General features: G+C 40.7%; 1 protein-coding gene across 3 annotated transcripts in view; it reads left to right on the top strand.

The window, feature by feature from the left end:
- FLT1 (fms related receptor tyrosine kinase 1) overlaps positions 1-26,873 on the top strand; it is a 111,113-nt gene that overhangs the window by 24,026 nt on the left and 60,214 nt on the right. For all 3 annotated transcript variants that reach the window (XR_011724395.1, XM_071736570.1, XM_071736583.1), the window contains exons 4-10: positions 1,952-2,076; positions 7,967-8,129; positions 8,213-8,349; positions 9,858-10,032; positions 11,788-11,905; positions 14,153-14,322; positions 14,731-14,890. Coding sequence is in view for 2 of the 3 variants with exons in the window: in XM_071736570.1 (XP_071592671.1) it covers positions 1,952-2,076; positions 7,967-8,129; positions 8,213-8,349; positions 9,858-10,032; positions 11,788-11,905; positions 14,153-14,322; positions 14,731-14,890 (1,048 nt within the window). In the remaining variant the exon portion in view is untranslated. The remainder of the gene's footprint in view (positions 1-1,951; positions 2,077-7,966; positions 8,130-8,212; positions 8,350-9,857; positions 10,033-11,787; positions 11,906-14,152; positions 14,323-14,730; positions 14,891-26,873) is intronic.

The following is a 26,873-nucleotide window of genomic DNA, read 5'->3' as shown; positions in this document are numbered from 1 at the left end:
CAAGCCAACCAACCAACCAACCAACCCCCCCCACAAAAAAAAAAAAAAAAAGCCAAACGTAGTGTTTTGTGCTTGTTTCCTGTCCTTGTCTTCAGATAGGCAGGAATTCTGTGAGATTGGAGCTGCACAGCCCCCACTGCCTCAATATTGGCATCAGTCAGTGGTGACACTGTGTCTGCAGACAGCAGCAGGAGTCTCCAGACCAGCTCTTCCTCACACTTGTAATGATCTGGAGATTATGATACAGGAAACTACTTTGCAAAGCTTGCTGCTTTTGGGCAGGAGCTCTTAATTTTGTGACAAAGATGAATGAGTCCTTGGGGAGTAGTAAATCTGTTTGTCTGGTGATGTGAAGGGGCAGGTGACCTCTACTGTGGCTGCGGCCCCTGGAACAAAAAAGGTTCTTTTCACCGTGCTACAAACAGGTTCATTCTTGGTCTTTCCTTGAATCGTACTGCAGAGGAAACGTTAGTCTAACAAGTCCTTAGGGCATTTTTATTATATACGCATCCTCTATTACTCATAAGTTCCTTTTGCAATCTCAGTGGACATTTAATACCTATTATTAAATAAAGCGTCGTGGCTTACATTTATGAAAGTTTTTTCAACAGTTTCGTTTAATCTCTTCAGGAAAACTTCTTCCTTATCCTGGGGTATGTCTGAGATACTCTACCTTAGGACTCTCCCCTAGAATTTGCTAGTAGAATTTGCTTCTCTTCCTGTTTGATGTCTCAAACAAAAATATTATTGCATGTAATAAGAAAAATCCTAAGGTCTGAACAGTTTTATGACACTGGGAAGTGCAGATCATACATTTGCAAGAGAAGCAAAAGTAATGCATTTGAAAAACTTCTTGAGTAAACATAGGTCACTCGTCTGGGACTAGAACATTTTAATAGGGTATCACTGTGTGAAGTGTTATAAAGGGCCAGTTCTTGGTAGCTTTACTTGTTTCCAAGGAAGATTTCCATGGTTGTTTGTAAGTTTTTTTTTACTGAGTGAAAACAACAGGATTTGCCTGAAAAAACATTGGATAAGCAGATAAGCACGGAATTAAGATTTTAATGTTGGACTTTTTTTTAAGAGTTAAAAACCCAACCTTGTGAGAGTTTTGAAGTAGTCTTATCTGCCCTGTAAGTCAAACCAAACCTTCAGATCTGAACACCTGCAAAGAAGATTTGGAGCCAGAGCCTGTGGCTTGAGCCCCTCTTTGTTAAGTGGCCCAAACAATAGCAGCAGCAATGTTCCCTGTTCCCAGCACAAGCTATTTATGACAATGCCCTTTGTTAAAGGGATTGTTCCAGGGACGGTAAATTACTCTGCCAAGCTTTAGTTACTGAGTAGAACGGAATGGATGTTTCCTGGCATTTTCATTTACCTTGTCACTTACAAAAGAGACACACAGGTATTGTGGTAGTGGGAAGGAGGAGACTAATTAACTCTTGCTAGTCAGTGGTCTCAGAGTTGTGAGGATGGCTGGATGATCACAGTGGATTCTTTCTCCTGGTGAAGTTCACATGAGTTTTTCCCATTAGTTTCCTTGCAGACAGTAAGAACATGTCCTGTGTAGGGGTTTCCTGATAAGTAAATTTCAGCTCGCTTCCTATATAATTACTTCTCCTGGTGATAATATAATAGAAATGCCCTGAAATAAGAAACACATCTCTTAATCAGTGGAGATGGTGCTGTAATGGGGAAAATGTACTTGCCATGGATTTTAAAGAAGGTACCAAAGTACTGCTACTGAAATTGAGTGATAAATTAATTTCCAGATATTTAATAGTGTTTTTCTGAACTTGTTTAGATATAAGAAAGCAGAAAGTGAGGACTTTGTCTAACTTTTGTTATGGACAGGATTAGTCTGTTCTTTCAAGGCTTTATGCACCATTACAGTTTCCATACACTGTCTTGATACTTGAGATAGTAACTTTTTCTTTTTCTTCTCTTGCAGATACAAGCAATCCATTTGTAGAGATGCACAGTGACATACCTAAAATTATACACATGACTCTGGGAAGAGAAATGATCATTCCATGCAGAGTCACAGCACCAAACATTGCTGTTACTTTACAAAAGGTACTTCAATCCAAACCTGGTCTGAAATTGTTATTGTGGATTATTCTTTTTGTCTGTTTGTTTAAAACTATTATAACACTTTTGAAATATTTTGACAATTTAGTATTTCTTAAACAAGGTTTCTGGCTGTCAGTGTGTTTTAGAAATATTTTAACCCTGAAGGCTGCATTTCATATCTCACAGAAGGGCTTAATCAAATCCCTTACACTGGATGGTAATTTTCTGAAGAAACTTAAACTTTTCATACCATTTTATTCACTGACAAAGGTTTCTTAAGCCTGGGAAGGAATTGCTTGTGAGGACAAGAGATTTCCTCTCACCTCTTCCCCTGCCCTTCCTCCCCTTTCCTTTTCAGTCCTCTGAAACCAGCAGAAAGTGCAATCCCTGGAGACTTGCTTAGGCTGTTCAAGGATCTCTGCAAGCCTTTGCCCTACCTCACTCCTACCAGTGCCTTTGCTGCTTCCTTTTCCATATTAGTGTACTTATCAGGCAAGGAATGGCTTCTCTTTGTAGGGAAACCTGTGCAGAGTTTGAGACAGTTGGGCCCGTTTCAGAAAATCTAGACATTTTTCATGTATTTTGGGAAACTTACATCTTTCCTAGGTTCCTTGAGACTTACGTGGAAAGCTAAGTGACCTATAAATGTGTAGTAAAGCACATGGTATCAACAGACAATAGTGCTTTTTTTTTTTAAGTTCCTTTGTTTGACTTAAAAATTAGGTGGAGGTGTCACTGATGTTTTGTTTCCAAATAAAAAGATCTCTGTACATATTGGCATGAAAGTTCATAATTGTTACAAGGAAAATAAATTTTTCTTTTAATAGAATACCATGCAAATAAATAAATAAAACAATACCATTGTAAGATGATTATCTAGATCAATACAAGTCTTTGATTCCACTTTGATTATAGGCTTTTACACCAGTCACAGGTTTGATACTGTGCCAGTGCTGCTTTGTTAATACAGGTACTGATTTTACTGGTTTCCACCTGTTAAATCACATGTAAGAAAGCAAAATTTAGAAAAAATAATCTGACCTAGGATATTACCATATATATGTACACACACACACACACACAGAGTTCTCCTGCAAGAAGTGCATCAGGGGTGAACGACACACAAGATTCTGTGGCTATAGAATAAAAAATAAACAGGCTTGACATTCTTTAGGGTGGGTGTTATAAACTGGGAACTTATTTGGGAACTGTGTTGTCACATCTGAAATCTCGGGAAATTAAATTCCTAAATGAAAAAATTCCTATTGGGTTTTTCTCTTATTAAACAATATAAAAATAATTTCTTCTCCTTATTTGGAGGAGATGGAGACATATCTACTTTCTTTTTTTCATATTGGCTTGCTTTTAGCTTGGGGTTGTGGTGTAAGACATATTTTTACACCATGAAAACCAGATGTAATACTGGAGAGGAGAAAGAGAAGGTGGAGCCAAGTCTCAAAAGAAAGGATTGGTTGCTTACATGTTTTGCATTCCAGGAAAAATAAATGTGTTCCCTAATTAATCCCAGAATTTCCTGAAGTATGTAAGCTACAATGCATTACATCATATCTTACTTTATTTATCATCTGTGATATCCATGTATGAAGATTCTAGCAAGGTTTGCTCACATGGCAATTAAGAGATGTGTTAAATGCATTTCACAGCTGCAAGTAAACTACTCCTGGAGAGTTGGCAAAAGCTATGCTGTGTTATCCCTTTAACAATAAAGGAAGGAGTTAGTGTCCCCATAAGGCAGTCCTCTGAAGCTGGAAAGAAAATCCCAGCATTAGGGTCATTAGATTCTGCATTCTATACCACCAAGAAGTCAAAATATGGAATATTTTTTGGTATTCTGTCTCTTCTTAAAAGGACTCATTGGGCCAGTTGCATGAGCACTGCTTCCAGCATTTTGTTCCTGTGCAGTGCTACTTCCCAGTCTTAGTGGACCAACATGGGGAGAGTTTATGGTTTATCTTCAAGACTACAAATTATATTTTTCACCAAAATGGCTTCTTTACCTCAGTGAACCCTTTTGAGATATCGTGTTGCTCCATCTTCCAGGCTGAACATCTGTACAAATTGGATTCTAAAGCATGGCAGTTGTATACAACATAGAAGGAATCTTAAAAATCAGGAATCTAACAAAACCAGAAACAGGAAATGGAGATGGAGGTTTTAGTTCCTGTTTCAAACCCAGCCTTCAGATCCTGTTATAACCTGTATCTGCAACAGCTGCTGGCCCTTTCTCTTCCTCATCACATGGTGTGAAGTCAATTGATAGTGTTGATCTAATACTTAATGGACAGATAGCTACAGTCTCTGAAACCCTCATGTCAATCAATATGATTCTGGCAGCCTCATGCAAGATCCCTAAAATAAGACAAACCTTATTGCAGTTAAGCCATTTGCTCTTATTTTGCTAAACAGAGAAAGCATCACCTTTTGGTAGCATGGTTTAATCTTTCTGTTTACTCTTCTTCCGGGTTCTGTCATGAAGTCAACAATGCCAATCACAAGAAAAAAAGTAAAGAAGCATCAGCATAAGAAATAAAAAGAGGAAGAAAACCTAGGCATGTTGAGAGTCACATCCTTGGACAGTGTGAATTTTTAATAATACTGACTCATCCTTCCCAAATGGAGGGATGGGGAAGCATGAAAGAAAAGACAAGGATTCAAAACTCTAATGTACATTTTTATTATACTCTCAACTGGTTCTTTCAAGTATAATCTGTGTTTGGAGATGTGGGGAACTACAGCTTGACCATATACTCTTGACCATATGTATATACCCAAAACCTTATGGTAGTAGTGTGTTAATGCCACCAGGTACCAAAAAGGTTCAGTAGTTGGTGCTGAGCACAGGAGGCACAGTCTATACCAAAAGAAAGTGAAGTCTAAGTTTGAAACTAAGTGCAAAGAAAGTAAAAGGCCAAGACTGCTCTGGGAGCTGCAGTGACGTGGTTCACACAGATAAGTACATGGAGATTTACGTAAATTCCATGTTTACTGCAGCCATCACAGCAAACTGATTCTTTGAATGCTTCTGACTATCTGCTGGTATGCATCTGTAAGCTTTTGTTGTAGCTGGATTTCCCCTCTCCTGCTTCAGTGGAAATCTCACTGTTTCACGACTTTGTTTCTTCACAAATTTTCTACTTCCCTCTGTGATCACCAATGGCCAAGTTTTTTGACAAGGCTCTGAGCCACAGTGGCTCTGTTTGGTGTGTGCAATGGACCAGGTCACCTCCAGAGACCCCATCCAACCTCATTTATTGTGTGATTCTGGGATGCTCTGTCCTGTCCTATCCATGTACAGGATAATGCCTGTGACAATAATGCCATGTGTCTTGGTGGTGGCCTAGAAGCTGGTTTAGGGCAGAACAAATCAAGTCTGATTCTCTGAGAAGGGGAACCAAGTAATCTGAACCAGTGGGTTGGCAGTGTGAGGAGAGCTGGGTGAGAAAATGAAGAAAGGAGAGAGGATGAGCATCCTGCCACTGCCCTTGTCCTCTTGTGAGACAAAATCTTGATATTTTCACTGTCTGAATGGGACTTGATGCAGTATTTTGTTTTCCCAGCTTAGCCAGGGTGTGTCATAGTGGTCTTTTGCTAGTCAAAAAACTTCATTTTTTTTAAATACTCTCTACAGTAAACTAAAAAAAGTCAGTTTGTAGTTTTGTGTGCAACTTTTTAGTCTCAAAGCTGCAAAAAATGTCCTGAAAGATGTAGCTCTAGCTTTCTTTGCAAAACATCAGATGAGTGAACTGAGGAAGCAAAGATCTGCCTCTGGGGAAGCTGAGTCTGTGGATATACAGACAACTGACAATATCTGGTGTTGCAAAATAGAATCATATTTATGAGCACTTTATTTCCAAGATTGTGACAGTTCCTGGGTGTTTTGGATAATTTTTCATTCCTGGAGTAAGGCTAATCAAATTGAGTAATCCAGTTAACTGATGTGAATACATTCCCTGGGAAATGTCGGTCTAGGGAGGCTCTGAACCTCTGACTTGACTCATTCTTCATGCTATATAATAATGCTTATAGAGGACACACTCAGAAATAGTTTAGTTTCCACCAAAGCAGGAAGAGGATAGAGTTGAAGCCTTTGAAAGCATATCAATGAACTAGTTAAACCAAAGCTTGAATATTTGCTTAGTTTAGAACAAGAATCATAACAGAGCTCTTAGAGTCCAAGGTGCTGTAGAATGGTAGCCAGCAGGCTATAATGTAAAGGGCTTTACTTGTGTGTCTCTGTGTAACACACACTTCCCCTGTTATTTGCATGCTTATTATAGCATCTTATCAACTGTTGTAAAGGTAAGGAATTCTACCACAGCATTTTGTATTCTGTAATTATTGTTCATTTGATTCACCATGCACTTTTATCAGAGAAAATGGCATGAGATGAGTGGAGGTGATCTCAAGGGCAGCTTTCAGTGTGCGCTGAGCAGGCAGCACCCTGGGTTGCTCTGGAGAGCAACCACACATCCCTTCAGCCTCCAGCAGCCACCTGGGCTGGCTTTGGCTGTAGGAAGGAGGAGACTGGCCAGCATACAAGCCTTCTGCTCAAAAAAAGGGGAAGAAAGACATAAAGGGGACATAGCAAGAGTGGGTGCAGAGTGAGAGGTGATGGATCTGCAAGATGCTTAGTTGACCCAGAAGTCTTTGCTTAGGGCACTAATTCACTCAAACTGTGTTATATGACATCTTTAAAAAGATGTTACTTTTACTGGAAAAGCAGGCTTTATAAAAGTAGACTTTCATCCAGGCTTTGTACTTGTGGCTGATCTCTGTGTTATCCAAATGGTGACATTTATTCCATTGATAAAGCACAACAGCAAAAATATGATGTGAAAATGAGGTCTTGTCTGAGGTTCAATGTCTATGTTATAGTTTTCTATGTTTTCTTGACAACTTATTAAATTTGGGTTTAAAATTAAACAAAAACAAACACAAACCTAGTGTAAGATGTAACTTGTTCTCCTGACAAAGTGAACACTTGCTCTCACATGGCAATATTTTATTCTGCATTAGATTTCAGGTCTCAAACTTAAAATCACTTCATGGCTTTGTACTACTTACTTGTTGGGTCCTCAGCTTCTGAGGGACTTACAAATGCTACATTTTAAAATGTGCTGAGTATTTTTTCTGTGGAAATGAGCTGTATTTAGCATTTCAAGGTGTCCTTTCAACATCTCTGGTCAATATGACTGTCCTCATTCAGTATGATCAGCAGTTCTCCTTACAAAGGGCCAAGAAAGATTTATGGCTTTAAATTTGCACTTCATGTTGTATGCAATGACTGAGACTTGTAGTCTGCCACCTGTCAGTTTTGGAACAGCCATTCATGCTCTTAACATTTTTTTTTTTTTTTTAAACAGTCCAGTCCTTTAGACAACATAAATGTGAAAAGCATCAGATTGAATCCTGTCAGGAATTTGTCAAAGCTATGAAATGACAGCAAATTAAGCCCATTTGTCACCTCTATTGAAAAATGAGTATTTGTGCCTCAGTGGTGAAACCAGGATACTTAATTGCAAAGGTTCACCAAGATGAACATTTTAGCTGCCAGCCAAGAGCTGAGAGAATAGCAGTCCAAGTATTGAGGCTAATGACAGTGTCAATCTATTGTGTCATAAATTACATCCTGTTCCATAGAATGAAATCTTGGAAACAAATAAAACATTCACATTCTTCACCTAGGTTTTTCCTCTATTTTGTGATGAAAATGTGACTTGAAAAATCAGCATAATTAAATGCCACCCTTTCTACTTTGACTGGCATTTTTTAGGAGAGATTTTTTCCCCCCCATCCCTTTTTACTAGTCTGCTTTAATTAGAGAGTGGCACGAGGATGAATTGTTTTTACGATGCATGTCTGACACTTCCAGATTCCACGAGAACCCCTAATTCCTGATGGCAGGACAATAATCTGGGACAGCATGAGAGGCTTCAGAATACCAAAGGCAACCTATGCATTCATAGGGCTCCTGAGCTGTGAGACAACAGTCGGTGGCCACAAGTACAGCACAAAATACCTGACACACCGAGAAAGTGAGTAGCATTCTCCACTATCTCTCAAAGGGCCCTCTGCCCTGGTGGCATTATTCACTTTGTTTTCTCTTCATCACGTGCAGCCAACACAATTTTTGATGTCCAGTTAAGTACCCCTCGTCTCGTCAAGCTGCTGAAAGGAGACAGCCTGGCAATCAACTGCACTGTCACGGCAGCCTGGAACACCAGAGTGCAGATGACGTGGACTTACCCTGGAGTGGTGAGTGCTGTGCCTGAAATCAGGATGCCAGGGGGTTCCCATAGTTAATGCTGCATCTTGCATCTCAGAAGGAATTTTGCCTCAAAATGCTTGCCATGGTTCACATTCCATCGTTTTGACCCTTTCTGACGTGTATTTAAAGGTTTCTGGGTTTTTTTGTTTCTGGTATTTAATTGAATGAGTAAACATGTTTACACAAAGTTCTCTGGTAATATTGCATAATCACAAATTAATGCTAGGATTCTTTCAAGCTTGGGAGCTTTGACCTGGATTAATGGTAGAAATTTATTACCTAGTGCCAGGCAGGGGCTCTCTCGTGTTTAAAAATTTTCAGCTAGGTTGTCGTCCTCAACACATCCATTTTGAAGACTGACAGGCAGTTAGGCACCTGACTTGAGCATGTTTATCAAAGATATTTTGATTTAGCTCTTGTTTTGACAACTATAGAAATGATCTTGAATGTGCTTCTCCTCCCCCCACACTGAGAGCATCCTCATAAACATTTGTCACTTGCAGAACAACTGCCAAGGAGTCCATGTAAAGCTGATAAGAAATTTGACATTATTTTAAGGTTTACAATTCCCATTCCTTTCATGTCAGTTTGATTTATGCTGATGATTCAAGTCAAGATAATTTATAATGTCACTCATTGTGCCTAATCACAAGGTGAAATTATGATTTCATTATATAGGGAAGACTAAGGCAGTCATTTTTTGCATGCTGCAGCTATTTTCCCTAGAATTTTTTTTCACCTCAGAAATAAACAACTTAGCAACAAGAAATGCTCCAAATATATTACACTGCTCATTGCTGACTTACCAAGCTGTACCTGGGCACCACACTTGTGAAATTCTGCTTTGTTTTTATTTGGATGGTGACAGAAGGGTGCTGAGTGTTTATAAGACACCAGCAATGTCCTGGGTTAAATAAACTTTAAGGCCAAAGGCTGAGGAGGAGCTACAGGAAATAACTCCTCAGACTCCCATTATCTTCAGTTCCACCCTGTTCTTCCCTTGCCAAATCTGGCCTCTCTTCCGTCTGCACCGTTTCGAGAATTCTTCCTTTCTTCACAGAATCACAGAATCATCTTGTGTTAATGTCCTCCTCTTCCATATTTCTGCTGCCCATGGACACTGAATCCAGGCACCAAACTGTGTCAGTGGCTCTGGGGGTTTTTTACAAGTAATGCTGAACTAGGAGCAATGAGGAGCTGGGTGTGTTGGAATGGCAATCCGTAAGAAGTAATAGTCTTCGAACTATATGGAATGAGCTAGTTTGGATGCTGTTATAACTGGGAAAGATAGCAATGAACTGCTGTATAATGGTGCTTATATTTTTTATTGTCTGAAAGTGTTTGACATCTTTTCCATGTCCATGCTGTACAGAGGGATCTGGTTTTGGGTTTTGTCTTTATTAAGGTATGGTGGCAGTAGAGTAAAATAAAAACTATTGCTAATAATGAAAATTGGTTTGATTAAGCTTTTTCTTCCTCATTGTTGCTTCTATAGTCAAGGAAGAGAGGTTCTGTAATGCAGCGCATTGACCAGAAGAATACAGAAGCCAATATTTTTTACAGCATCCTTGTTATCGACAAAGTACGGGATATTGATAAGGGCCAGTACACCTGCCACGTGAAGAGTGGGCCATCAATCAAAGCTGTTAACACCACAGTCATTGTTTATGGTAAGAAATGTTGCATATTTGTAGAATACTGAACGCTCGTGTACCACATTCAGTGGTACAATAGTTTCACACCTTGGCACAAAGCAGAAGTGAATGTATAGCACATATATCATGGGCAGAAAAAGGAGGGAGACCAGGGACTATGTGGCTTTTCTTCCATCACAGTTTTGTGTTGTTGGCAGTGAGCATGTTAATGTCTATTTTGATCATTCTTCTTTGCAAAATAATGTGATGATCCTGTCCTCAGTCATTTCTGGCAGAAGCAATGAGTTGAACTATACTTTGCCAAAAAAAAAAAAATGCCAAACCAAACCCAAAAAAGAAGTATAAGCTGAAGAATCCCACTTCCTCTCGTATAGTACTTACTCATTGCTTTCTATGAAAAATGAAGAGCTAGATGCACTAGCTCTACACAGAGCAGGCAGCTGCTAGGCCATTCAAAAAATGAAATAAACACAAGATACTGCGACTCATTAATGTGGTTTTACAGTGGGAACCTTATATGAATTCCTTATGATCTGCCTGGGTCTTCAGTGAAATCTTGACATTTCTGGTATTATTTCAACTTTCTGTGAATTCGGACTTCTGTGCACTGGAACCCTGTAGGAATCTGCCCACTTTTTGTGACATTCAGTTACAATTATGACTGCTCTGGATCTTTGGAGGAGCATTGGTATTAAGGACCAAGTTCTTGGTGGGTGTCCTCCATGACAAATGACTCGCAGCCAGAATATTGATCTGTTTCATGTCTACCTTTTCTCTTTCATCTAGAAGTGTGGACTCAACACCCCATATTGGTATTCTTAAAAGAGTATTTTAGTACATTTGATCTGTTTAAGCCCTGGGCTAAGTCACCGGGACCACAGGATGAGTCAGGATGTCCATTTTTTTTGTATTCTTAAATTAAAAAGCTGAAGCTGTCAGAAACTGAGTTTTAGATTAAAACTAAAGCCAGGGAGGCTGAAACTGTTGAAGCTAGCCTGTAAACTCTAGTCCACATAAACAGCCCCATCCATAGGATACTCATTAGAAGGAGTCTGTGTCTGTCTGGTTTGCAGGATCAGGGCTGTATCTTTATAACTTCACTTGTGTAATTAAACTACGGATTTGTCTTGTGCATATTATTTTCAGTATTTGTGGCAAGTACACTTGTTTAATAGATATCCAACATCATTATTCAGCCCATAATGTGGGCAAATATTGCCCTGTATGTTCTATCAAAAAGACATGCAAACTACTGTTCATATTTTGAATGTTTAATTTTGCTCAAGTGCAGGGGTTTTTGGAAAAAATATATTTTCCAGTGTATTTGTTTTGACACAAATACTGTGTAGAACACATCCACTTGCCAGAGAGTTTGAAACAAGGGGCAGTGCAATTGGAAAAGAACAAATTCCAGCATGCTGAGATTGTTCCAATTAAGTGATAAAGTTTTGTTTGTTTGATGAAACAGCTGTGTAACAATGATACCAAAAGTTTCCTTTGCTGTTTCTCTGAAGGTGACTTAAATCCTCAGACAGAATGTTTACTTTTGGAACATTCATTGATTCCTGGCCTTTAGGTGTGGAAGGGTCATCTCCTCATCTATTTTAGCTTCCTATGTACCATGAACTATTTTCTCTCTTGTGTTGAAACTACTGCCTTTTGGTTTTTTGTTTTTTTTTTTAATTTATTTTAATTCCTATTCTCTTCAGTAGAACGTTTCTCTGTGCTGAACATCAGTAATATAGGTGCACTCTTTTTCTTTTGTTTAAGATAAAATGTTCATTAATTTGAAACGTCGAAGAAAAACTGCGCTGGAGGCTGTAGCTGGAAGAAAATCTTATCGTTTGTCAATGAAAGTGAAGGCATTTCCCTCTCCAGAGGTTATATGGTAGGACAAGAGTTACTTCCACATATGCATACTGTACCTCTTCTTAGGTGAAAAATAATCCCTTTTTAAAATATTCATAGAAGACCCCTTGAAATCACGACAAACTGGAGTCAGTACAGTTGCGGAGCTTTATTGGAGGTTTCAGAATTTTCCTGGATTTTAGTAATTTATGAGAATGTTATCTCTATTTTGCAAGTGCAAAAATGGTGGTTTGGAAAGTTTCAAGCTCAGATCCTCTAATTAGAGATATGTCTCCTGTGAAATCAGTGGGCACTCTACAGCTAATTATCTCTACCAACCTTGACTCAAGTGTGGCATCCAACTTCACTTAGATCATGATATGAGATCTGAACTTGCTTTTCAGGCAGTAGCAGAAAGAAAAGAAGATTTTCATTCAAATAACTGACTGCACTGAGTCATACAGTCATGCACTGTATGTGGAAGCTGTTTTTTATGCAGTGATCTGCAGGCTGAAGATCTACTTTAGTGATTGAAGCATTCACTTTGGCTCATGTACACTGTGCTAAGAAATCTTTTGGACAGTTTTTCGTATTAACCCAAGGCACTTTTATATAAAACAATGTTATCTATTCAGGATCTTAAGGGGTTTTTGTTTAAATAATTTTAAATACCAGTAGCTTTGACTCAATTCATTGCACTTTGACAAAGGGTCTGTGACAAGACTGATTAAGAAAACAAACTAAACATACATGAACAGTGAGAGTTCATGCTACTCACAGCCAGAAATTACTTTTGCTCCAAACATTTTGCTTTGTTTTACAATGCCCTTACATTCATAACCACACATTAAAAACAAGAGGTGAAAATGTATCTCATGTTAGCCCTTTATGCAGTAATTTCTGGGTTTTTTTAATCATTGTGCTTTTTAACTACACATACGTACAAACACTTTTAAAATACAAAAAGAATAAATTTAAACATAATTTTAATGTATTTATTTCTCAATGGAGAATATTGGAGCAAGTAGCCTAGCGAGGCTGTGAAGTCTCCATCCTTGGAGATAAACAAAACCAGACTGAAAATGGTCTTGGGCAACTTGCTGACTTTACTTTGACCAAAGGGTTGAACTAGACAATCTCTAGAGGCTCTTCAGTACCTCAGTTATTCTGGGGTTCTGTAACATACAGATACAGTGAAATTCTTAAATCCAAAATTTGGTTTAGACCAAATTTTTAGTGCTCCTTTAATAACTAAGGGGTTTTTGTAAATACTTACTAAAACCTGTGAATGATTTTAATCAAGTCCATCATCATCATAGTGAAACTTCGTTGCACTCTTCTGCTAACATCTGGTCAGCCTACCAAAATGTGCTTTACGCTGTATTTTAGACTTTGAAGAAAAATGTTCTCCTTTAGGAATCTGTGTATGAGCTGCAGTTAGAATTTTCTATGTTGATTTTCTGTTATCTTTAAAAACATTCACTTGATAGCAGGATATCTGATTCTTAAGTGCTTATCTAATCTGCTTACTCTTCCTCTTCCTAAAATCACAGCTGTGCTCAGGCACTTTGTCCCAGGATGTATTCTGAGGTCATAAAGAAATGGCCAGTGCTGGATGATGCAACCTTTATTTCTGTGAATGACTCCCAGCCAAAATGCTTGTCTTCTAGACTACATGGCGGCACAAGTATGGAAAACTGGGATCTTCACAGACAGAGCTGTAATTTCCATAGAATCATAGAATTTTTAGGGTTGGAAGGGACCTTTAGGATCATCTAGTTTCAACTCCCCCTGCCATGAGCAGGGACACCTCTCACTAGACCAGGTTGCTCAGAGCCCTGTCCAGCCTGGCCTTAAAACATTCCTGGGTTGGGGCTTCCACCACCTCTCTGGGCAACCTGTTCCAGTGTCTCACCACCCTCATGGTGAAGAACTTCTAATCAAAATCTACCCTCCTTTAGTTTGGAACCATTCCCCCTTGTCCTATCACTAACTGGCATCCTATAAAGTCCATCACCAGCTTTTTCAATTTTCAGCAACACTCAAATGCCACAGAGCCCTGTCAAATCCCTAATGGTTTTAAAATATAGAATGGTGTTTTCCCAAGGGTTCTATAACTACCAGTAACCTTATTTAAATGGGAGGGGTAATCCTATGGTAAACAGCATCTCAGACCACGAATTCAATCCTTGCCCAAAGATCAAGAAATGTTGTGAAATTAAATGAAGTGGGCAGGTCAAGCAACATCATTTTTCAAACTTTTGATTTTTGGAATTCTTTTAAACAGGCTAAAAGATGGGCTACCTGCTGCTGAAAAGTGTGCCCGGTACATGGTTAAAGACTATTCCTTAATTATCAAGGATGTTGCTGAGGAAGATGCTGGGAACTACACTATAATATTGAGCATACGACAGTGGAACTTGTCAAAGAATCTTACAGTCACTCTTACAGTAAATGGTAAGTTTACATCATGGTTCCACACTTCTCCTGAACATGTAAATGCTAAATTTTCATTGAGTTAGGTTTTAGTGACCTTGCAAAGTTCAGGTAATTGTGGCTTTTCATATTGACTTCATGGACCTAAATCCAAGTCCTGTGCGTGGACTGACAGACCCATCTTGGAATATGAAGATGGTTACTGCTTTTAATTAGAAAGGTTTCTGTCTTCCATAGTTATATACTTGTCCCTGATGACTTAAATGTGTTACTACCCACTCATCTGACTGGATTTAGGCCTGCTGTTTTTCTTTGTTCTCTTCAGGATTTTTCTTATTACTCACCATGCAGGAATGTAGTATTTTTATGACCACGCAATATGCTGGAAATTAGCTGGTTTTAACTGCTTTCCAATTTTTCCATTTCCAGTGAAACCCCAGATATATGAAAATGCTGTGTCATCCTTCCCTGATCCCAACTTGTATTTACTGAGCAGCAAACAAGTGTTGACATGCACTGTGTATGGTATTCCTCCACCTAAAATTATGTGGATGTGGTATCCTTGTAGACAAAACCACTCTAAAACAAGGTAGGACAGCTTCCTTCTATTTAATGTCTTCCTCACCATTACTTTTAAATATTTACTTGTTTGCTAAAAAAAAAAAAAGTTTGCCATGACCATTGCTTAGTAGAGTTTGTATAGTTTTAATCAAGGTATTTTTAGTAAACCCAAAGGCACGACTTTTTCTGCATCATTATTTGAAAATGGATGGCAGAGTTTTTATTTTGTTTATTTAAGTTCATTAAGTTTATTTACAGTTCATTACTATCCATTCATGCAACGTCAAAGGTGATAATCTCTTAATTTTTATGAGGGAAGCCTTGCAGACAATGTCTTGCAAGTTCACAGGCTTTCTCATGGATGAGACATCTATGTTTTCCTCCATGCTTCCTTCCATGTACACTGATTCCCCTGTGTAATTAATTTCTTTGGAAATTCAACTGCAATCCATTATGAAGGTCAAATCTTTCTCATATGAGGTTAACTCATGGATTCTGTTCCAGCCAAATGTGCCCAGCATTCTCCAGAGGATAATTCAACAGGTAAAATATAAATGGCACCACACAAGCTTACTTGATGCTGATGTGGGACTTGACTAATCCTCTTTTATTTTTAAACTTTCTTAGGAACACTGTTGCTTATGATTACAAGTTTGTGGGTTGACTCATCCAAAGTTCTTCCTGAATTATGAAAATCTGACACAACCTTAGTGATTAACACTCAACCTCCACAGTGGCATTAGCATTAAGCTACTATTGGAGGGTTCAATACAAGGTATTGGGATCACAGCACAACAATAATATCATAAAACCTAACAAAAGTTTAAGAACAAGCATTTTTTCTGCTTCAGATGAAGTTAATAATTTACTCAGGACTTAATTTCTTTCGTGCTTTCATAGAATTGGGTTTTAGTACCAATCCAGCAAAAAATTTAAGCAGGTGCTTAACTGCAGGGTGACAAGACACCTCACTAATTTATATAGGACAAACATCTTATTTCAAAATAAGGGTGCTTGTGAGTGCTTTGTCAGAGAGTGGTCAGTGCTTGCTGAAAGCACACACAGTTTTTCCAGTTATACTTTGCTTTGGGGTTATGCTAATGGTGGCTTTCTATGCCCTTCTCACCAAGAGGTGGCACTAGCAATCTCTCTTTTTGCTGGAATAGGTACAATCTGAAATCCTCTATCTGGAGGACAGGTGAGGGCTGCATTTCCTCTATCTGTTATGCTACCTCCTAAGGACAAGTCACAAAATTCTGATTATTCATTTATTTTTGTTTATAGATGCAAGGTGTAAAGGGAAAGAAATCACAACATCTTTTAAGTAGATAAACCATGTGAAAAAGTGTGGATGCAAATGTTCAATCTTGTAGTTTAATTCAAGTGTTTCTGTGCATGCTTTGGATAGAAATCACAGTGTGGCACTGATAAAATGGTTGGTCCTTCTTTGGGAGTTGGGGTGGTGCTCGTCCATTGTAAACTATTTCCTCTTGTTAACAGATCTGCACAACAGCACAGGAGAGGGTGTCATCAGAAATAGAAATTCATATCCACAAGCAGGTGCTTAATAATGTGCTAAACTGTAGACTCAATTAAATGCTAATTAGAAGTGTGTTTGAGCAGGTGATCAAAGGCGAAATGTGACACTTTGAATCAGCTATTGGCTCTGGTACAAGGTTGTTTCCAGACTTGCTTCCAAATTGCCTTCATAATTGTTCTGTGACAATTCTCTTTAACCCCCTCCCCTTCCTTCTCCTCTAAATGCTCACTGAAGAAGTAGGCTGGAGAATGCCATTTTTAATGCTTTGCCTAAGAGGAGTAGAATGACTCCCTCTGAATCATATGGTGACAATTAACTATCACAGAGAGGCAGAAATACTGGAATAATTCTATTTTGTCTCCTGCTCCAGGGAGGGAGCAGAGTGGGCTGCCTCAGCAGCTGGCTTGCCTTGCTCAGGATGATGTCTGTGCCTGCTCAGGTGTTCACCCTGAGAAACAGCAGAACTCTCTCATCCTACCAATTTCCTGATGCTTTTTTCTTTGTGTGGGGAAGGTTTGCCTAAACAACAGACTTACAATGTGGGTACCTTGTGCAGCAGATAAAAAAATGCATCTTATTCTGCCATTGCAGTGTCTCTTTGGATTTACCTGCCCAATTTTAGGTTTCCAAGGCTGAAATATTACTCTGTTTGTGCACAGGTAGGGCCTGTTTCTGTGCACTGATGTACTTTGTGCTGTAAACTGACAAACCCCCAGAGGTTACCATTACTTGGTGTAAAGCAGTAGGATTCTCTTCGAGGTTTTGAATCCCATGCCACAGGACAGAGGGCACACTGAGTAAAAAGGTCCTACAAAGACACTGCTGTGCACAGATCTGTTTGCTTCAACATTTATACACATGCTTAACTTGACATCACTTGAGTACTTTGCAATCTGGGGAATGATGTGGAGTGCATAATTAGATGGTTTTATAATTCCATTGCTTAAAAAAAAAAAAAAAAGCAGATAATGCTTTGTTATTGATACTATCAATTTATATAACTCTCATCTCTAAATCATAAATCATTCAGGTCAGCACCAGGAGGCCAGCTAAATTATACAGAAACACAGCATCACAGAATGTCAGGGGTTGGAAGGAAGGGACCTCTGAAGATCAAGTCCAACCCCCCTGAAGATCCTAAACTAGGGCAGGTCACTCAGAAATGCATCCAGACAGGTCTTGAAAGTCTCCAGAGAAGGAGACTCCACAACCTCTCTGGGGAGCCTGTTCCAGGGCTCTGTAGCCCTTACAGTTAAGAAATTCTTCCTTATGTTGAGGTGGAACTTCCTGTGCTCTGTCTTGAATACATTGTCCCTCATCCTATCACAGGGCACAAGGAGAAGAGGTTGTCCCTTCCTTCTTGACACCCAACCCTCATATATTTATACACATTAATTAAATCCCCTCTCAGTCTTCTCCTCTCCAGACTAAAAAGCCCCAGGTCTCTCAGCCTTTCTTCATAAGGCAGGTGTTCCAGTTCCTTAACAACCCTCGTAGTCCTCTGTTGTACTCTCTCAAGTAAATTTCTGTCCCTCTTGAATTGAGGACCCCAGAGTGGGATGCCATGCTCTGCGTGATGTCTCATGAGGGCAGAGTAGAGGGGGAGGAGAACGTCCCTCCATCTGCTGGACACACTCTTCTTGATGCACCCCAGGATACCATTGGTCTCTTGGCCACAAGGACACATCGCTGTCCCGTGGATAACTTCTTGTCCACCATGACTCCAAGGTCCTTCTCCATGGGGCTGCTCTCTAGCAGATTGTTTCCTAACCTGTACTGGTGCATTTTGTTATTCCTTCCAAGTGCAGGACTCTGCACTTGTTCTTGTTGAACCTCCTCAGGTTCCTCTTGGCCCAGCTCTCCAGTCTGTCCAAATTTTGATGAATGGTTGCACAACCTTTGGGTGAATAGGGGGATCAGCCAGTCCTCCCAGTTTTGTATCATCAGCGAGCTTGATTTTTCTACTAGCAAATTAAAAAACAAAACAAAACAAAAATCAAAACCAAAGCAACAAACAACCTGTAAAATTGCTCAACAAATCTGTTTTTGGAATGTGGAGAGATGAATGGATCAACATCATGAAAATTCCTTGTATTTTATTGTCTGTAAAATTACTTTGCTTTAACTAATTCTATTGATAGTAAATAACCTTTTGTTAGCTAGCTAACTAGGTAGATAGGTGGAAAAATTCTTTTCACTCCAATAATTACCCATGCCAGAGTCAAGAAAAACTGTCTGAGGCAAGAAGTAATGTTTGAGGTTTTTTAAAGCTTATGTAGAGCTAGTAAATTCAGAGATGGCTGGTGAAAGGCAGTAGAGGATACACTGAGAGTTAAAATTCAATTTAAAAAATTAAAGATCAGTCTTAAATGACTGAGAAACCTCTTTTTCAGTGCTGGCTTAACTGCAGCTTATTCTGCTGCTCTGTAGCAAACACATATTCCCAGGCCAGGCAGCCTCTGGTTTGCATGGTGGATACAGCAGAAGACAGCGTGTGGGACACATGTCCCACAGAGTCCATCAGCCTCCTTGGCCTCTTCCCTACCACCCTGCAATTGTCCTTTGTGATCCTGTTTTTGCTCAGGTTGGATTGTCAGCAGAGGGGCAGGCAGTGGCAAGGGCTTGCCCAGGGTCTCTGGAGCCAGCCAGCCTGGGCTCCACCTAAAATTCATCAGCTCTGAGACTGCAGAACAAGCGTCTGCGCTCCGGGAACGTGCTTGATGTTAATGGTTCTTGACCTGAATCTCTTCACAGATTTGTGTTTATCTTAAACTGGTCTGGCAGACATGGCCAAGAAAGGCATGTGGGAAGTTGATACTGCTCAGTGGAAGCACTGGTTTCCTCAGTGGTTGTGCAGTGTCATTGGGAGCAGTTTCTGTCCCTGGACATTTCCATGTGGACAGTTCAAGAGAGCATCGTGCTCTGCTCAAGGATTGACTGATTAGTCCTTCAGAAATTGTAAACACAAGCAACAGTGCAATTTTAGCTTGAATACTCTAATTTTCCCACTACCTTACTGCCTCCCTTTCCCCTTGAGCTATCTATCGATTTTGTTTAGCCTCAAACTGAGTATCAGATCATAAATTTAAAACCCTACCATCACTTCAGTCTGTGGCTGGTTGTTTTTTTGGGGTTTTTTTTTGTAGTTGCTTTTTTGTTTGTTTGTTTTTCTCTCTGTGTGGATGAGGGAGAGAAAATCATGATGGTATTGTGGAGATACCTACAAATCAAAGTCATTTTAAAAAATGGTACCTGATTCTCTGCTCCCCTAGCTACAGCATCAGGATATGAACTCTTCGGGTGATACAGGCACCTGAATGGTGGCACTGGGAATAAAGTGGCAGAATACCTGAAGCTGAGGACAGAAACAGTCAGCAGGGACCAGGTGCTGTGCTGGTACTGCTGCCAAAGAGCTAATCTCAGGAAAACACAACATTTGTAAGGCTCAGAAGTAGGTCCATGGTCCTCAGTAGATTCACTACTGCTTTAGCACGGAGTGATGAGGAGGGAGCCTCCCTTCAAGGCTTGTCTCCAGTGTGAAGGTGGCATCATCTGAAAGATTTTCTACAGAAATATCTCTCCAGCATTGCACGGGGAGGAGGAGAAGTGTGTTGTGAACCTCAGTGAGGCAAAAGCTAGAGGCTTTCCTCTACAGAAAGCCTGAAACTGTCATAATGAAAGTGCATGGCCAGACTCCCAGCAGCTTCAGGGGAAGAGGAGGCAGCCCATGTGTGCATGAAGTCTAATTGCATTTCTGCACTGTTTATGTATTAATAAGGGATTGAAAGGCAGAATCATTAAGATGTAGGGGAAAGCAGATTTGGAACATCAGAGAGGTATGTAAAATGAACAAATAATTGTACTTAATTAGAAATGTACTGAACCACCTAAATTTAATTATGGATGTCTGCAAACATTGAGGCCCATTAGTTTGTCCACAGTGACTGTTTTTGTTCCCCATGCCACCTTCTATTTTCAGGAAAGGGAAGTCTGGGTCCTTAGAGCTGGTAAAAGTAGGTCAGATGCCATTAATAAACAGGTAGTTCAAAAATGCCTTTGTTTAATTTGACATATGGCCAGATCCTCAGCCCTAAATTCACACTGACTGAGGATCTGACTGGTGGCTTTTGTGCCTTCCACTCTACAACAAAATCTTACACTGATCTACTAATGTAAAGGTACTTAATATGCATGCATTAAAGTATACACTAGCTATTCCCTTGTTTTGCTACAGCTGGGGAAATAGCTTAGCATAAATAAAAATCATACACTGTGTAGTTCACATGTCTTTCAAAAAATGCAGAGGAACAGGCATTAGCAGATATTGGGGCAGCATGGACTTGCAGAGAATTTGAAGCCAAAAGAAAGAGATAAGTAAAATAACATCTGATCTGCCTCAGCCTGAACAAGCAACATGCTGAAGCACCTCATTCCACACTTCCACTGTGAGCCAGAAGTCAGTGCTTGCTTGTGAACACCTTCTATCCCCTGAAAACAGCTGCTAGGACTGTATCCTTGTCCTCAGTCAGTACTGAGCATATTTTTATATTTTAAAATGTTTTACTTTCAAAATGTCATATGAATCAGACCTGGTACATATGAATCTATAAATAACCTTGACAAACACATGCTGTACACCAAATACAGTTTTCTCCAGTCTGTTCTCATTGTAAAACACTCATGAATTTATTCTGCAAGATGTAAATGGTTTGATTATGGGGCTTAGCTGAACCAGAAGCCTAAGCTTTTAAATTTCAATATTGTTAATTTTCAAATCCCTTTAAATCAAAGTTTTTCAAATATAATAGGTATTTTTTTAAAGCAAAATGCCTTATGTTGCCCAAGTTATTTTTTTAACTGGACACTACAACTTGAGGAAGAACATGTAAGGGTCATACAGATGGTGGGATGTTATTGCTTGCACTCACTGTGGTCCAGCCCATACAAAGTAAAGTGTGTGACAGGCTGTACCTGGGAACTGGACATCATGAGTAAGGCCCAGCACACCAGCAGTGGCCAAGCCAATGGGACAGCCCAACCTGTAGCCAGAAACTTGCCCCGGTGCTAGCAGGGGCTCTCGGCCAAAGGAAGGCACCAGGTCAAAGTCTACGTGTGCTTAGGAGTGATTATGAATGCAATACTATTACTGGATTAAGTGCACCTTTTACAAAAATATACAAACTTTAATTAGCATCCTTTTTCTTTTGCACATACGCCTCTCAAAAAGCCTTTGCTTTGACTAGACACAGCATATGAGGTAAGATCATGCTCAGGAAAAAAAAAAAATTCAGTCAAAAAATAGAGAACAGAGGTTAAGAGGGAACAGCTAGTCCTTGCAGTGCAGGGAGGTGACCAGTGAAGTTTTTCAGGACCTGGTGCTGGGGTCTATACTTGTCAACATGTTCAGAAATAACCTGGAAAAGGTGGCAGGAAGGTGACAGGGTCTGCTGATGATACTAAGTTATTCAGATTTGTAAGGATGGAGACTGATTGAGAAGAAGTGCAGAACTGTATGAATCGGGATATCTGGGTGATAAAGTGGCAGATGAAATTCACTAAAGATAAACCTGCACAATGTACATAAGAAGAACAGTCTAACACTCACATGTAAAATGTAAGTGTAAAACAACTGTGCATGTAAAAAGGCTGTTGATGATCATCATTACCGCAAAGAGAGATCTGAGTGTGGTGATACATGGGTTTGTAAAAGTGATTGCAACCGTGGGCAGCTCAAAAAGAAAAGCAAGTGTCAGGAATTACCAGGGAAAAAATAAAGAACAAAATAGAGAACATGTTAATGCCACATAAATCCATAAATTACCCAGATGTTTTATACTAGGAGCATTTCTGATCCTTTCATCTCGAAGAACACAGACAAACTGGGCAAAAGGGATCAAAGGAATTTCAGGGAATGAGAAGAATGTGTCAGTGAGGAGGGAGGTCAAGGCTTTGCAGACTGAGAGAGATGACTTGGGGGGCTACATGGTAGAGATCTACAGATTTGTGAAGACATAAATGTTGTGTATGTCTTTTCCAGTTCAAGAAGCAGGGCTATTCAATGAAGCCAGTTTACACAAAAGAAGTGTAATTTGGAACAGAAAAAGGAGACGAGTCTTCAGGTAGCAGTTAGCAGATCTGTGAAACTCCTTTCCAGAGGACTTTGGAGCTTTGGAAGCTTTGCATGAAGTCTTGAGAAATCCACTGCATTGCAGAAACAGCCTCAGGAGAGGGAAGCTCTTGAGCTGATAATAATTGGTGACTGGGGGAGTATTAGGAGGAAATATCTGAAGTTAGTCCTGCACTTACTCATCCCCAACCATCTGCTTATGGTCATTGTTGAGACAGGATATGGGGTAGATGGATCCTTGGTCTTATATCCACATCTGTCAGTATTTTCTCTTCCTGTTTTCCCTCTAATCAGCTCCCTTTTCTCCTTAAAAATGTTTCCCTCCATTCTTTCTCGCCCCTTCCTTGCTTTCTGCCTGCACTTCCAGCCTCTCACTGCCCAGTCAGCCCAGAGCTGCTCTCAGTGAAGCTACTTGCAGTGAAGCTGAGAACAAACCATCTTGAAAAACATCCTCAGTGCATCAATAACTCCTTCATCTCCTCTGCTGATCATTGGAAAATGAAAAGGGTGTTAGTTGTGCTTCCAGCTTAACAGCAAGACAGGGAATACTAGGATTGTGTAAATATATTAGCAAAGAATGACTTCTTTCTATAGCCAAGAGAACAGAGCATCAGGATAGCAAAGAAAAGAGAATTTTGGCATTATGAGAAGGAAAGTATTGGAGATACCTGCATCTTGGAAGACTATAGATGTGAGGTTATGTCTGCCAGCAAGTGAGCTGCTAGGAGTGACTTATGCATGGAAAATAACTTATGCTGGAGGAGTCTGAACAACATCTTGGACTTAGACCTAGGGAACTTGTTTGGAAATAGAAGAAAGAGAGTTAAAGAGTAGACATTGCATGTAGAGGTTTCATGATCTTTCTCTAGGTTTCTGACTGCTCAACCAAATCAAAAAACATCTCTTCCTTTCAGGAATACAGACTGATAAAGTAAAATGCTTTTTCCCATCAAGAAGTTCTAGATGGCTGTGGAAAGCTCATGCTTTGAGTGATAAATCTGTAGTTCCAGTCAGCATTCAGCTGCTCTGTGGAGGACATGCTGCTTGCAGAGAAAGTGGAGACTGAGTCACAGCGAGCACACAGGAGCTGAGAGTGATTACAGCCTAGTAAAGGAGGTGGACAAGAAGGAAGGAAGGAAGGATTGGCTGAACTGCGATGGTATTTTGTGTCCATAAAGAATACTAAGCAGTGTGAAGGAGGAAACTGAGGGTCAAAAACCAAAGTATAATTATTTGATAAGAAACTCGAGGTGATAAAATTTCAGGTCACCTCAGGATGTGTAGACACCTGAAAAATTACTTTTAAATGCTGTTATGTTCTGTAATGGGCATGGGTCTCAAGTACTGGCAGAGAAGATGGAAGCAAAATGTGGTTTATTGTGGCCATCACCTTCAGTCATTTGCATTTTTTGTTTTGAATTGCTGGCGTTGCAGAGTGCTCAGGTGTGCAGATGTAGAACTGACTTTTTTTTCCTGTTGAAATGTGAGCATGGGCTGATGAAAGGTTGATAAATGGGATGGGTAAGACTGCTGTTGATCTTACTGCTTTTTTTGAGTTAGTTCAGATCAATCAACTTTCTGTAATAGCATAGTGGGCAGGGCAAGCCATAACATTTGGAAAGGATGACTGTGAAAGGAAAACACTATCCATTTATCTGGTTGCATGTAGATAATAGCAGGAAAGGCAATGTGCAGCTGTCAAACACTTTCTTTTTCCATAGAGCCATGGTGACACACCACAAGATCATAAATGCCATATACCTTGTTTAAAAAGATGCTCACTGGGAGGATGAGGCATTCAGGACACCAGGAAACCCTCTTAGAGATTGTGCTTTCCATCTAATCATCCCCCTTATTGGGAAAACACAGCATCCTACAAACAACTCAAACTCCACTCTGGAAACCGAGTAGTGCACCAGGGCCCCAATACAGACTAATGCATGGAGGCCACTGAAAAATCCTCCAGCCACCCTGCAGCTCACCAGAGGATAACAGTGTCCTTGTCCACAAGATGCTCCCACTCTGGAGGCAGAGGCTGAGGAGTGGTGATGTAGAGTTGCTGCTCCCTGGGGGTTGTGAGTGGTGATAATCCAGCTGCTGTTGATGGGCAAGCGTTGACACTGCAGTGGGCAGCAGCTGACAGCAGTCACAGTGAGAGCAGAGAGGTGAAGAGCTGAAAAATGGGGAGAAACCTTCACCACTCTAGCAGGGCTTCTTGTCTGGCATTCCTTGCTAAGCTTCTAAGAAAATATAAATAAACAAACTAAAATATATGATGTGAAATATTTGCAGCTCCTGCCATTTAAGGAAGGTTCTCTCTCAGCCCCACTACCCCCATACTCTGTGCACGTGTACTGGGGAAGGTGCTTGGGATGAACTCACAGCTGTCTGCAGTTTTGCCACCATATTTGGTGGGGCAGGAACTGCAACCTCTAGCCAATTATTTCTGACATAGTATGGGAAGGCTTGTTCCTTAATGGACAAGAACATTACAGTGTTACAGATGAAGCCAGTGGAGCATGCTGGTGGGGGGGTGCAGCACACATTCTCTCCCTCCACCCCCATAAAGCACGTTTCACAACATGTACATGCTCCCTGCTACTATTTTCCCTCTCTGTTTCCTGTCTCAAACTGACTCAATGCTCCCAAGGACACGTGGCTACACCAGCCCTGTGCTACCAATCACATTGCACTGGATGCTGAGGTGCGGAAGAGGCAAGGCCCATGTCATTCAGATTTTTTGATAACCTCCAAGGGGAAAACAGTTCCTATATATTCTTTACAATTCCAGGAATTTCCAGAGTTCCTGTCTTAAAGTTAGTGTGTGTCATCAGCACCGCCTCTTGAAAGACATGAGTCAGCCCAACTTGAATTTGCAATAACATTGCCCCGATGCTGCTAGGAATTGGTTGCTGCCCTAAAAAATTGATAGATGCTGAGAAAAATATTGTGCCTGCCACTAATCACTCTCAGAAGTGTTTATCATCAATGGCAAGATGTTTTCCTCTTGCTTCTTCTTCTGGTGCGATTTCCAAATACTGCCTCAGTAAATAAGAGTGTGATAGAGGCTGACAGTGGCTTTGCCAAGAGAAATGCTTGGAGAACTGAGTGGGATGTTACAGAGAGGGAAAGGTTGCAATGGCCTCTGGCATCACATGGAAGGGCTTGGAGGGAGGGTCTGGAAAGATGAGAAGACAGGAGATGGTGAGAATTTTTCCAGCTGATATGGGGATCAGGGCTCTTCCGCTGGTATTCATCACTGTAGTACTTAAACTGCAAATTCCAGAACTGTCTCCAGGATGGGGAAGAGGTTGTGTCTGGAGAAAAACCGTGTCTAGGCCTTTCGTTTTTTGTCACAAGAAGGTCAAATCTGTCCTGTGACTAATTAGACAAATCCTTTACCTCAGCTCCTATGCTCTGCTATAAATCACTGGTGTGACAAAAAGCTTCACTTTACTTCTGACACCAGTAGTTTCATAGGTGAGACCTCAGCTTGGAGCTGGTTTGTAGTTTGATTTTAGTGAAATACATCAAGATAACATGAAGTACACTCTTACCCTGGAAACTTTTCCCCATTGATAGTTATAAATATACCACACTATTGTGCTTGCCATGCTTGATGCTAATAGAGGTGAGGGCTCTGAAACTCATTAGGAAAGGGAGCGGGCTGCAGAGCAGAGTGAGGACAGTGTGAAGCTAAGGTTGATAACCATGGCCTTGTCCAGAATAGGCCATGGGAGTTTTCTTATCTCACTTTGGCAGGAGGTGCTGCTAGCTTCCTGTGCGAAATCAGGAGCATATGCTGCTTTCCTCTTGTTGTTTGGCTTCCTCCACTACACAAGACGGTTCCCAGCACTGTGATTATCTTTGCATCTTCAAACATGGCACACTCTGCTTCCTCAAGGGCTTGATGTATTCTTGAGAAGCCGGCTGACTCCCCTCCCCCAGGCCGCTTTTCTGGGGCTCCCACCAGTGCCAGCTCCGCACATCACAGAGCTTTTACAAAGCCGAACTTACTTCTGGTTGCATAAACTTCTCCCAGCCCTTCTAAAGGCGTCTCAGTTCCCGAAGCTGAGGGCAGCGGGCGGGTCCGCGGGGGAGCTGAGCCTCCCCTTGCTGCGGGCTTCCCCCGACCCCCAGCGCCAGCGGAGCCGCTCTCACCCCTCCTTCCCCCCGCTCTGGGCTTCTCTGGAGATCTGCAGAAGACCCGACAGCTTCTGTTTTCACGAAGGAATACGCGGGTCCCCAGGGTGCCGGCACCGCGGGCGATGCGTGTCCCCGTCTGTCTGTGCGTGTCGGCGGTGCGCATGCGAGCACGCACGCAGGCACGGGGGGAAAACCTGG

Source organism: Heliangelus exortis, chromosome 1 (genome assembly GCF_036169615.1).
Source record: "Heliangelus exortis chromosome 1, bHelExo1.hap1, whole genome shotgun sequence".
In the NCBI taxonomy this organism is placed as follows: domain Eukaryota; kingdom Metazoa; phylum Chordata; class Aves; order Apodiformes; family Trochilidae; genus Heliangelus; species Heliangelus exortis.
Note: the sequence above shows the minus strand (reverse complement) of the source record. Positions and strands in the feature narration are given on the sequence as shown.